At 37.9% G+C, this 14001-nt stretch overlaps 1 protein-coding gene across 6 annotated transcripts in view; it reads right to left on the bottom strand.

The window, feature by feature from the left end:
• Cpeb2 (cytoplasmic polyadenylation element binding protein 2) overlaps window positions 1-14001 on the bottom strand; it is a 53489-nt gene that overhangs the window by 20771 nt on the left and 18717 nt on the right. For 3 of the 6 annotated variants that reach the window (XM_051165082.1, XM_051165080.1, XM_051165083.1), the window contains 2 exons: window positions 8710-8760; window positions 1131-1154 (listed from right to left, as the gene is read on the bottom strand). In XM_051165082.1, the coding sequence (XP_051021039.1) occupies window positions 1131-1154; window positions 8710-8760 (75 nt within the window). The remainder of the gene's footprint in view (window positions 1-1130; window positions 1155-8709; window positions 8761-14001) is intronic. The other 3 variants (XM_051165085.1, XM_051165081.1, XM_051165086.1) reach the window with 1 other exon arrangement.

Raw genomic sequence — 14001 nt, 5'->3', positions numbered from 1 at the left:
CCTCTGAGAGGCTCCAGTGAGCAGCGGTTAGAGCCAGATGCTGAGATTCACAGCCAAGCACTGGGTGATGCATAGAGAGCCTTATGGAAAAGTAGGGGGAAGGAGAGAAGGACCTGCAGGGGACAGGAGCTCCATAGGAAGACCAACAGAGCCAACTAAGCAGGGCCCAGAGGGGCTTGTGGAAACTGAAGCACCAACCAAGGACCATGTATGGACTGGACCTAGGTCCCTTATAGAGATATCACCAAGGGGCAGCTCAGGCTTCATGTGAGTTTCCTAGTAAGGGAGGAGCAGTGGGGCTCTCTCTGAGTCTGTTGTCTGCTTTTTGGCCACTGTCCCCTGGCAGGGCCGCCTTGCCAGACCACAGGGAAGAGGATGCACTCTGTCCTGATGAAGATTTTCATGAGCTGGGGTAGGTGGTGGTGGGGGCTCCCCTTTTCTGAGGAGTAGGGGAGGAAGAAATGGGGGTAAGAGGGAGGGTGAGACTGGGAGGGGAGGTGGGAGGAGAGGTGGGAGGGGGCTTTGACTGGGATGAAAAGTGAATGAATGAATGAGGGGGAAAAAGAATGCTCAAAGAAATCCTTGTTATAAGGAAGGAGGTGGGAAGGGCCAGGAGTATGCAGGGCTACAAAGGGGCTGGCAGGATCTCAGCTTTACAGAAACATTACTACATGGTTTCTGTCATCAATGATAGTAATCTACTGACACAGGTGTCATTCCCAAATGAGTCAAAAAAAAAAAAAAAAAAAAAAAAAAAAAAAAAAAAGCCAGTCACTGATAAGACAATTGGTTATAGAGTAGAAAAATCACATCATGTGTCACGTCACTCTGGTTAATCTAAAAACTTATTTTTTATGGATATATTTAGAAGATAAAGATATAATTTTTTAATAAGAGTTAAAATTTTGGACAGATTAAGAAGGACAGATTTTATTTAATAAATATTAGTATGAAAATACACCTTGTAGGTTAAGAATTAGAATTTGAAAGTTGGTAAGTGTTCACATCAACGTGTGATTCTTCTATGAGCTTTCAGACAGTGCATAAAAATTCTGAAATCAGTAATTATGACATTGATCAATACAGCCCAATTAGAAACAGATGAACTATAGCAAACAGAAATGAATTACCTCGTCTTCGCCCATAACTCCTTGCTGCATGTAAACAAAGGACAAATTGTAAAATGTTAGAACTAAAACTGAGCCCATACATACAAATATCCGTGATATGAAAAACTATGTGGGCATCTAGAAACAGTTACTTTAAGACTTATGATAATGTCAGCCCTTAAAATGTGTATATTTTACCATTTACAAAGTACTTATAATACATACATATATAGATATACATGTGACAGGTATATTCTTTTATAAGCATTTCATACATATACCATCTGAGTCATCTAAAGCTGTAAAATTATTTATTCTAATTTACATTTAAAACTCACAAGTACTTGCTTCACCTAATCATGATAGAATATGTAACAATTTTACAGATAAACAGTTCCCAAAACAGTTTTCTCAATAAACTAAACTAACTTGATTACATTTCCATTTTTCTTTTCTTTTTTTTTTTTTTTTTTTTTTGATAAAAAGCAGTATGGAAAAAAAAAAAAAAAAAAGCAGTATGGTAAATATTGCTACGTAGAATCAGCCTACACTGCACCAAACCCTGACAAGGTAGCACCAGAAGACATAGATGGTTAGGAAAATTCACCTGTAGTGAGCTATGGAACTAAATCCTGTCATCAAAGCTGAGTTCAAGCCTGCACAGGGAAACAGTAAGAGATTGCAGCAAATGACAGAAATAATGTTTTTAGTCTTCTGACATACTTTGTAAGAGCTACTATGTGTCTGCCTCTGGGTAAAAGGAACTCTAGTCTAAATGAAAATGACTACCCTCATAGAATGATATATAAAGCAGAAAGGAACTTGTAGTTTACATTATCCCCATAGATAATGTGGGAATATGATTTCTTCACAGAAAGTTACCAGTATCGAGAAAACTCTCCCCTGAATCAGTGCATACAATGAGTGTTGTAGCCTGGTAATTTATAGGAAGGAAGTAAGAAAACAAAACAAGATGAATACTATAAGACTAAGTAATTCATGCTTATAGATTGGGGAAGTAAGAAAAATTCAATGCTGAATAAATATCAATTCAAAATTTGTATTAGAAATTGCAAGAAATGACTTCTCTATAAAGAATAAAACTTAAAGGTCAAAAGATGTATTTTACATATCAAGTATGTTCTGCATCATGTAAGGTTTCAAAATTATATCTGGAAGTTTAAGCAAGGCTTAGCTCTAAAAAATGCTACTGTGTTCCAATATGGCATTAATTCTCCTGTAATAACTAGCAGGGAAGGCAAACATGTCATCTCTTAGTCATTTCTACTTCCAAGCAATTAAGTCAAAAAGCATAAGGCTTTTATCAGTCTTCTAAGCAGGCTACCAGCATTATCTGTCATTACACTGATAGTCAATCTGTTTTTGAGCACCAACAGATGAAAAGTCTACAGATTTGCTTTACACCTTCCTTGACATATGTGTTAGTTTAGGGTGAAGGTAGAAGAAGACAGAAGTTTTATAATTTTATTTTTTAACTCGTCTAAGACCTAAAAGGGCTTCTTAAAATAGTTGCACGCCAAGAGGAAAGTGTAGAAAAGCACAATTGATAAACGTAATTTAAACAAAGCTATTAAGTGAAAGAGAAGGAAATTCCCTCGTCTTAACAGTTACATTAAACCTTCCAGTGATCAACAGGCCCCAAAACATTGCCGGAGTTAGGTCTCTTTTTTTCTAAGGGTGACCCAATAACAGTAGCCAAGCTAAGTTTACTCAGGAGAATTTCAACCATGGTTCTATAGATCAAAGATTCATAAAACAAATGAAACTATTTTCAACAAATTTGATATCAAATCATAAACTGCAATGAAGTAGAATGCGGCCAACAACTGTTGCCCTAGAAGACACTACCAATCCTGTCACATTTCTACCTATTGCACTTGTGCATGGGACGAGTCACTACTGAAACAGTGGAGACATGCATAAATATCTACGGCATCTTACGCTTCATGACGTTCCTAGGCTTGAGCATAATTATCTGGAAGATTTTCTCAACTGTCTCATACTAGGGGAATTTCTAGGAGCCTGTAAAGAGACACTATTTTTTCGACAACGCTCACATTCAAATTCTCTACATTATCAAAGCCAGCGATGTGACCAGGCGTGCGCACGCACACACACTCACACACGTGTGCGCGCACACACACACGCGCACACACACCCACGCAGAGACACACACACACGCACACATGCAGAGACACACGCACAGACACACACACACGCACAGACACAGCCCCAGCACCCTACACATGCATATACCGGAGGGGTGGAAGATCAATAGGGAAAAGAGAATTGTCTACAAATGAAGCGAAACTATGTAAACCATTTCCTACCTTGTCATGGAAATCACCATTTGCTATGGCTACTGCTCTGCAAATGATGTCTCTAACACATGTTTCCACTAAGATTTCTATGTGGAGGTCTGGGTTCTATTTCAGCGTAACTCTGCAGCAGAGGAGTCAAGAACCTCCACCAGAAAAGACAGTCATTACATGACTACTGTATTTAAAAGGCCTTCTTTAAACAGTCTGAACCTCCAAATAAGAATATGATTTAAAGTGTAAAAGTGCATAGGGTATCAAGTCTCTTCTTGGTAGCCTGCTGTCCTTCCTCTGAGTGCCGAAAGGCCTCCTCATCCAGGGGACATGGTCAAATATGGGGCACCAGAGTTCATGTGAAAGTCAGTCCCCACTGTCCACTCAACTGTGGAGAATGTCCTGTCCATTGGCTAGATCTGGGTAGGGGTTCGAAGTTTACTGTATGTATTGCCTTGGCTGGTGCCTTAGTTTGAGCAGGACCCCTTTGGATACCCTATGAGCATATCCATGGGGAAGAAGTGCCCCTCAGTCACAGTCATAGGGGAGGGGAGTAGGGGAAAGTGGGAGGGAGGGAGGAATGGGAGGATACAAGGTATGGGATAACAATTGAGATGTAATATGAATAAATTAATAAATATATATTAAAAAATAAAGTGTAAAAGCATAATGATTTATTTTTTAAATGCTTTATAAAGCATTTATTAAAAAATAACATAGATTAAAAAGTGAAGAATTGGCCATTTTGATATATAGGGACATTTAATATACACACATAACTATACAAAGATTGCTGGTGCTCTTTATGTATAAATGAGGCTCTGAGGTAGTTTGAAGACTTTTATACAAGTGACTATAAAATTCAGAGTAAGTTACCAATGATCTTATTCAGGTTCTAACCACAGTAACAATAAAGAAGCAGAACAACACTTATACTCTTGTTTAGGAACTTTGTGTTCTTAACTACAGGTTCTCAGCTCAGTGTAGCTAAATTATTTCAGTTATAAGGCAGCATAAGAAGAAAAATGCAAATTCAGCTAGAAATTGAGGTTAAAATTCACTTAGTGAGAAGACAAAGGCATTTCTCCAGCACAGACTAGGCAAAACTAAAAAGAAAAATAGCCATGTTCCAAATGCCAGTCCTTTTCAGATCCCGTACCATCATGCGCCACATTCACGCTCCCTGGAGTAAGCAGCCTTGATATGAAGGCTACCCAAGTTTCCTAACTTCAAGCTACAGGACATTTAGAGCATCTGCCTTTGGAAGGGCTGCCTTAATAAGAGTCTTGTTTTCTTGAGACAGGGTCTCATCTAGTCCAGGCTGGCCTCAAACTTACTATGCTATTGATGACTATCACACACTCCTCATTTTCTGCTTCTATCTCCCAGGTACTAAGATGACAGGTATGCTCTTCCACGCTAGCCTTGGGTAAACTTTCTTAATAGAAGATACTTATAATTCATTTCATCCTAAAAACAAAACAAGCTCTTGATAATATAAGCGGTTGTATATACGGATGATAAATGCAAATTTAAACTTCAAGCTAGGTTGCTAATCCCATTTCCTTTACCTCATTCTTCAAGCTGTCTGTTCCTCCTTTTACTTTCTTTGGGGAAAGTGAACTTAAATCCAAAGGGAGACAAATATTTGACATACATAACTTAAAATTGTTCCTTATTACTACAGAAAATATACATATTTTTGTCACTGTCTTTATTTTTTCCTGATATTATATTGCTAGGTTTATACACTCAGAAATATAAATATTCAAACTGTCACTCTAAATATTTAAAACCGGGTTTTTAAACAGTCTATATCTATACATAATGTGACTTCCTTAAAAAGCTGATGAACACTAAATATAAAGACACAACAGTGGCTTAGCAGCCTCTGATCATAAAATCAACTTAATTTAAAACGTATCTGAGGAACATGGTCTATTCAGAAACAGGAGTCTCTCTGTAGTTACATTTATATGGCTGTTGTTGTTATTGTTGTTGTTGTTTTGAGGCAAGGTCTCTTATGTACCCCTGGCTAGATAGATTAAGGTTGCTATGTAGACCAGGCTAGTCTCCAACTGACATATCTGCTAGCTTCCGCCTCCTAAATGCTATAATTGATGGCTCCAGGTTCTGCCTCATATGGCATTTTAGGCTTAACAATTTATTCTACAGGACTCCATGAGTTACATGGGTGGTGTTGTGTCTCTCATGCTGAGAGACATCTGAGTAGCTCAGTAGGAGTATGGCAGAGGCGCTCTCTCTAGTGCTATGCTATGTGATCACTGTCATGGCTGACTTTTTATTTATTTAATCCTTTATCTTAAAGTTTAGCTACAACTTGTAATTAACTCCTAAGGTGTTATGAAGCCTTTCTAATGGTATTATCTGATTTGCATTGTACTACTATTAGTTATGTTGTATTATGTTTAATTAAAGACATTCAGGCCTGATACACTGTAATCATCGATACCTATCAGCTATATGTACTTTCTTAAGAATGCTACTTAATTGTAATAGTCATGCATTTGTTTTATAATACATCTTCGTACCATTGAAAGTTACCCCATGTATCCCATGGAACAAGGTACCACACTACAGGAAACTTAAGGGACCTAAACTTTTTCCTTACACACAGCCTCTAATGTAGCCTCTTCCTATTGGTTTCCCTGCAATATAAAAAACAAGCTTTCTGCTTATCATATACCACATCCTGACAACAGCTGAAAACTAGTTACGTTGTCTCTGCATCAGGTACTGTCTAAGTACTCTCCCGGCTCCTGTCCGTTCACAGGCTCTGACTTCCACTTCTATACAATCTTTTGCACTGATTTCCACCACTAACTCTCCCCAGCTAATATTTGCTCACAGGAACTGTTCTAAATAAGGGCATGAACTCACCCAGTCCTTACAACAGTCCCCTGAGGCAAGCTGTGTGCTGTGGGTTAGATATTAAGAAATGCAGTCAAGGTCAAGTTAGGTATGCTGTTCCAGGCTGTGCAGAAAGGCAAGCTGGCTTCAGAGTCTGTGCTTGCCACCCACACACCTCCACAGCACATGGAGATGCCAAGTGTTATTACTAAATACATATCTTTAAAGCGAACAGTATTAGCTATGCTTACAGTAATAATAAGTAATGGTTAAGCAACTTAACCAACTTCTCTGCAGTGAATTAAGTCTGTGACATAAGATGAGGCACTTTCTTCGTCAGTTAGTAATATTTGGTAACTATTTAATGTAGGAAAAGCCTTGTACTAAAAATCACTTAATCCCCTGGTTTCCTGGGAACATAACATGCTAAGAATGTAGCTAAACCTCATTTGTTAAAGAAAAATTTCCCCTTACCTCCAAATGATGCTATTTGCCTTTATTCAGTGACCTTCATGTCTTACTGGGACTTTCAGCCCCACAGGTGAACCCAATTAAGTGATTCTTGTTTGACCACTTAACAGTTCACCCGCAGGGAGCAAACTGTCTCTTATCCTGGCCTGAATACACTGTGTTGTCCTAGAGTTATTATCTTCTTTTCTTTCCCCAGTCCCTTGCTTAAAAAGCTCAGAATTTCCAGGTTGTCTTTCTTTACTGAATATGCATTATAGTCCCAAATGGCGGACAAAGTGCTCATATTTAGAAAATAATAAAATAAGCATATTTTCTACTAGATGCAACTTGCCTGAAATAAAACATTTTCATGTTTTCCTTATAAAGAACCATAATTTAGTTAAGATTTATAGGCTTTTAAGCAATTTAGAAAAGCAACTAATAGTTCAGTGTAACAACAAAATACAAAAATAAAACCTAAGCTGCAAAACCATTTGCCTTTCCAATCTCCTTGATTCCATAACTGGCATTCTGCTGTGAGTAATGTAACTTGGACATCTTTACAAGGTACCTGCTTTCAAATGTATCCTGACACATGAAAATGGAAAATGTCAGTGACCTTTTCAGAAGTTGTTATCTTTATTTCCCACATAGAATATTTAAGGGAAGTGAATCTATATATAGTTTATTGTTACCAAAGCCTATCATATATCACAAATCAAATGGACAGTTAACAATAAGCTATTTTGTTATTTCAAACTCAGTTTGAATGGCACTGGGAAACAAAGACTAGATGGATACAGAGGAATAATGCGTCCAGCCCCATCTCTCTGCTCAAAGTCCCGGTGCTTAGACTAGGTTAGACTAGGATGCTATGCATTTGGCAACTCAGTGCATTATAGTCAGACCATGAAAAGCCCATCGTCTCCCCGTGACTGTACATGTCCCTTGCCCCCTCCCAGTCCCCCGGCAGACAGGTGTCCTTTCTACCCTCCTGTCGCAAGCATCATTGTTCACATAGCTGAACTTTACAGTGACGTCATTCTCAGATTAGCTTATAGAAGTTCATGACATCTCATTCCAACAAAGCTTTGCATGAAAAATAGCCAAGCCAACATAATAATGTGATTTCAGGCATACATTATTTATAGTTCTCTCTCTTCTTTGCCTCTCCTTGCCTGCCTCTAATTTGAAATTACTCCTGAAAAGCACTTTCCCCTCATTCCCACTCTCATGACTTTGATCATGCTACTACATCCTGTGACTATGGACATATTAACACTTCTCCAATGTAAGGAAAAGAATTTAATCAAAGATTTTTTTTTTTTCTGACTGGCAAACTTCTAAATTTCTAGTTAGAATAAGTAAAACCAGTGGGATTGCTACACTTAAAAATATACCAGTATATTCCTTAAAACAAATACACGGGCTTACACTGAGTACCAGAGTCTATGCCCTTTGCAGACTTCATCTCATCTGATTCTTAATCAGCTGTGAGACTTCATATCCAGTTTACAGAGCGGGAAATAGGAAACCAGGAACAAAGTTACTTTTCCTATGTCCTGACTTGACAAAGAACTCCAGTATTCAAACAAGCCTTGCTCCCGAGGTTGAGATGGCTGAATTACATGGTCACAAATCTTTTTTTTTTTTTTTTTTTTTTAACGGACAAGACACACGGATTTCTAGTTCCTGCAGCTTTGTTTCATGTTTGTAAAAGCTGAGACTTGGTTGTGCTGCCCAGAATGGTCTGCATCTGTGGGGCCACACGACTGTCATTCCGGCATCCTGCAGAACTGGGGCTATAGGACAGCACTGCCTGAACACAGATCTATTTTTATAAGATGACTCAACTGTCTATAGGGTGGAAGGCTCAGGAAATACATATTTAAATATCTTCACTTGCATCAACCAAATGAAAATATAGAATGTTTGGGGAAACTTACCATTTAACATCAACAGATTGTCAGTTCCTGGATGTGGATAGCTCAGACGACCTTGCAAAAGACAAGAAAAAAAGAATTTGAAGATTACGAAGCTATTTGAAAAGAGAAGCCAGGCGTGGTGGCGCACGCCTTTAATCCCAGCACTCGGGAGGCACAGACAGGCGGATCGCTGTTAGTTCGAGCCCAGCCTGGTCTACAAAGTGAGTCCAGGATGGCCAAGGCTACACAGAGAAACCCTGTCTCGAAAAACCAAAAAAAAAAAAAAAAAAAAAAAAAAAAAAAAAAAGAGAGAGAGAGAGAGAAAGGGTGGAGGGGTAAGTAGAATAAAGAAGAAAATTACTAAGCACTGTGTATTTTTTAAAACTAAGAAGCTAATGTTTAACTCAAAATATATTAACTTTGAAACCTGAAAACAAAATTGTAAAGTTCACCTTAGTTTCTAAGCTATAAGATCACAATGTGGTTTGAGAGCAAATGAAAACACAAGTGTTTATTTCTATCTGAATTTAAAGGAAGTACAGGTGCCCCAGTCCAGAAAACATGAGATGTTAAAATGAACCGAGTCTGAATTTTTCTCTAGAGCTTTTTTTTTTTGCCAGCATTAAAATTTCAAGGAAATATATTTATATTTTGAAATCATGAATAACTAAATATTTAAAAAGAAAAGCGAGAACAAACCTTTTATTTTTTAACTCAATGTGGTTTTATACTGTCATATTTAAATAAAGAAATTCAAAGAACACATCCTAGGCTACTAAAAATAATATTATAAGTGTTCCTCCTTTAGAGTTTAAGAATTATTTATGAAGAAGTAAAAATACTAAGCCTTGTAAAAATAGCAACAAAGTTTCTGATCTAAGTTGCTTTTCTTGAAGACTGCATTTATAAAATTTGGAGACAACAGTATTATACATGCTACAAAGATGGTATACTGCAAACACGCTGTATTTCAACTAGCATTTGCACAACATAATGTTTGTTTGGCTAATGCCAACAGAAAGGATGCAGCTCATTAAAATACACATTCCCCCCCCCCCCCATGCCTGACTCTGCTACTTTGTTTTTAAGGCTACATTAACATTTAGTACTAGAATTACATTCAGATCACCTCAGCATAGCTCCCCAATGACCCTACAAGAAATTGCCATCACAAATGTGAGCATAAGGTTTTGATTTTGAAATAATTATTTCGAGTACTGTATCCACCTTTACTATCCTAGCTAAATACTGACGAGGCTTAATATAGTGCAAAAATCCTCTAAAAGCCAGAGATTGTTGGTTTTTTTGTATTTATGAAGCTAACTGATTATCTACTAAATATAAGAATAACTGGCAGATAACATAATTGTGATCATAACTGTATATATGCACACATTAATAATATAGAGATTCACATATAAACATGCATAATGATACCTGGCACATTTTGATTTCTGCTTCAATATGGTTAAGAAAACTGAGCAGTTGTCCCTTCAAAGGACAATTTACCACCTCTTATTTACTTCAAAGCTTCATAAAAGAAGACATTAGCTAACTACATGAACTGTCAAATAGCTTCCATCCTCTAGAAACATACAATTATGTCTACTGTTCTGAAACTGGTATGGAGTGAGAATCAGAAAAATGCACAGAGGATGTATAAGATAGAAAGTCTTTTTACATCTTGCCATTTGAATGGACTTTTTATTATAATTAATTATTTACTTTACCTCCTGGTAATAGCCTCCTCCCTACTCTCTCCACAGTCCCACCCTCCCTCCCTTGAATGGACTTTAAAAGGCACAGAAAACAAGTTCAATAGGAAAAAAAAAATCTACTTGCAAATGAATATATATTTTTATATATGTTCTAAAATATTAGAGCTCACCACAATGTAATAGAAACACCTCACAATTAAATGAGCAAACTTGGACTCAAATTATCTAATAATTTATCCTCCACTACAGAAAAAATGTTAATATACATTTGCCAAGTTAAGCTTCACAGTTATGGTTTACTTATGATAATAAAACTACTTTCACAAGGAAAGTAAGATTTGAAAGTAAATATGACCAACATCTGTGGGCTTACTATATACAAGAGGCTTTTGTAGGTTCTCAACTGCCAATTATTTAATTGTGCTAACAGTCCCTTGAATTTGACACTGTTTTCTTTCCATTTTAGTATGAAGATACTTCATTACAAGAAGGACTAAGTCAATTGCCTGAGGTGTCGTCATTGGTAGGAATGACTGACAGGATGGGAGCCTCTGTGGCTGGATTCTCTTAATGACTGACTTGATACTGACTTCCCACTAATAACAGGATATAGGAAACGGCGTGCACAAAGGGTTGTAGAGCACTGAAAACTTCAATACAAAACAATACATGAGAACACACTGCTGTCAACTAATCCCTGGCTACTAGTCTAAAAGGCTGGTGGCACACAAGTGGACACTAATGCTTACCTATCAACAACAGGATGCCAATTTCTTTTATGAAAAGAAAGGCCCAGGCCATAGAAACAATACTTCTCAGTTTTTTGCCACACTGTGTAAGATCTAGTCAGAGCATAAAAGATAAACGTGGGATGTACGATTTTTGCAAACTATTCCTTAGAAGGAAGATACTTCCTTTTCTTCTGCTTGCTGAGATGCAGATAGATGGCTAAAGTCAGGGATCCTAGGCCAGTAGGCAGAGACAGGCAGTTCCAGAAAGAGTGAAAAGGAATGTAGACATCTGTGTTAGTCACCATTCTGTAGACTCGAAGAGCCACCACAACCAGAGCACTTCTTGTAACAGCACTTAACTGGGGGCATGCATCCAGGTTCATTACCATCATGGTGAGGAACATGGAGAAACAAATGCAGCGGTGCTGGAGGAGTAGCTAAGAGACACATCCTGATGAACAGGAAGAGATAAGTAGGCACCACATGGGGTGTGGGCTTTTGAAATCCCAGAGCCCACTCCCAGTGCCATACCACCTCCTCATAGTCCCAGTCTACCAATGGATGATGGATCACTCACAACTACGGGCCTATGGGAATCATTCTCCTTCATCCATCACATTTTGCATGTTCACTCTACAAGAGAAGTCACAGTTTTGCTGAAACTATCTGAGTTTCCTGGTAACCCACAGGACCTAAGCTTATAATGTCTTGAGGCAAGTCATTACTTATAATCGTAAGCAAGCTTGTGGAATGATCAGTTCGCAAAGGTTTTAATACATCCATAAATAATGAGTATGTGTCACTTTTCTAGGCATTTCTCTTTTAGCAGTAACATGGGGCTGGTGGGATGGCTTAACGGGTAAAGGTACTTGCTGCCAAGCCTGAAGACCTAAGTTGACCCTCGTGACCGTCATGATGGAAGGAGGGAACCAACGATTGTTCTCTGACTTCCAAACGTATACTGAGCTCTGGGTGACTGCACATACATGCACACACAGGCACACACAGGCACAGGCACATGTGTGAGGACATACACACACAGAAATAAATAAATGTGAAAATTACAATATTAAGTAATTTTAAAATATTTTAAAGTGCATATTTTAAAATTTTATGTGTCTATGAAAAACTAGAGGACTTACAGTACCTTTTAATATTTATTAGCCTATTACCATTTTAAATAATGATGCACACATACACATACGTGCATGTGCACGCTTGCATTCCTTAGCTCATGCTGGTTATTTAAATGTATATTGAGCAACTGGTTAGACCAAGGAGTAGCACAAATGAAAACAAGCTGTCTCTTACTTGTACAAAGTATCAGAGTCCATTACAATAAGCAGTTGGCAGCTCATCCTCTACAGGGACTACGCTGGCCTTTTTGCCAGGTGTCCTGCCATTGCAGGGTATTTCTACTTCTGATTTCTGCCAAGGGCGGCACCCCTCAGCACAGTCAGAGCCCTAAGTGCTAGCTGGCACCACACACCGTCCTGTCCCCAACAGCAGCTTCCTTCTTCCTCGTGCACCGTGATAGCACAGCTTAAACTAACAGCTTCTAACAGCTTCTTCTTATCCCTGACTGTTCTTTTTTAAAGAAAAGATCCAAAAGGAGTAGGGCTCTCATTTCTGTGACTATTTCTAGCATCTACAACAGAAAGGCATATAATAAGCTCTCAAATATTTGTTGTGTAAACACATCATTTTACTCTGTGATATGAAATACAAACTTAAGTAAGAGCAGTTATCTAAAGGCGTGTTGTATGTTGACACCAAAACAAAGTTAACAGGAATAACAAAATATATCGGAGTCTAAAAGTGTTGCTTCTTAATCTCTGCCAGGATAATTTCTCCCCATCTTTAAAGCAATTTTCTTTAATGAAAGCAGGAATATTCTTACTATGGTTTTCTCACTGTATTTTCAGTACTAATTAATCAACATGTGAAAATATTAAAGGGAAAATTTTCAGAAAGAAACAGTTTGTAAATTTTAAGCTGTATGCTCTTCTAAGCAGTACCGTGGATCCCCACAGACCACCAGCCTCTCCCGCCCAGGGTAAGCATTACCCCTTTGTCTGCTGCGACCATGTTGCCTCTGCTATTCACCACTTTTTACTTTGTAGACATCTAGCAAACCAGAGTACCATGAAGTTACAATGTTTAGAGTTTGATGCTATTTTTAATAGTTTCAGGCACCTCTGCTATGGATAATGTTAATGACTCTTTAGCAATTGCTAAAGTTTAATGTTATGCGTTCTGTCAACATCTTTAAGAGAAAACAAAATGACATCACATATTATAGTCATAAACAACCTAGGTTAGAAGAAATATTAGACCAATTAAAAAGAAAGGCACAGTGGTTAAAAGCACCAACTCAGGAACTAGCAAGGTCTACTACTTACAGTTGACACTTGGCAGTAATCATTAATAATAAGCCACTGGGATCCAACATAAAGTATGGCCGAACAGTTACATGCTGGTTGTAGGGAAAGAATGTGTTTGATGTGTGGTGAGTGTAGAGGTGTAAAAACCTCTACACCTATGACTTCTTACCTGAAGACAACCAGCATTCTTTACTATGTACTTTCAATAAAGCCTTGCTTTCACTGTTTGGTTTATTAATACAATGTTTTTTTTTTCCCAATCTACACTTCACCTTTACTTCTGTGTCTAAAGACCTTACATGAAGTTCCAAAAATCCACTTGGAATGAATGTAGTCATTATCAGCATTGAATAATTGCAATTTCTAATCATCAGTTCCAGTGTGCAGGACAGTCATTTCTAACCCTGCATCTCAAATCTTTATGCATCTTCCCTAAAGCCTTAGGAAGAAGATCATTAAAATGTGAAAACAATACCCTTA

This window comes from Acomys russatus, chromosome 22 (genome assembly GCF_903995435.1).
Source record: "Acomys russatus chromosome 22, mAcoRus1.1, whole genome shotgun sequence".
In the NCBI taxonomy this organism is placed as follows: Eukaryota; Metazoa; Chordata; class Mammalia; order Rodentia; family Muridae; genus Acomys; species Acomys russatus.
The sequence above is the reverse complement of the archived record's forward strand: the minus strand, read 5'-3'. Positions and strand labels throughout refer to the sequence as shown.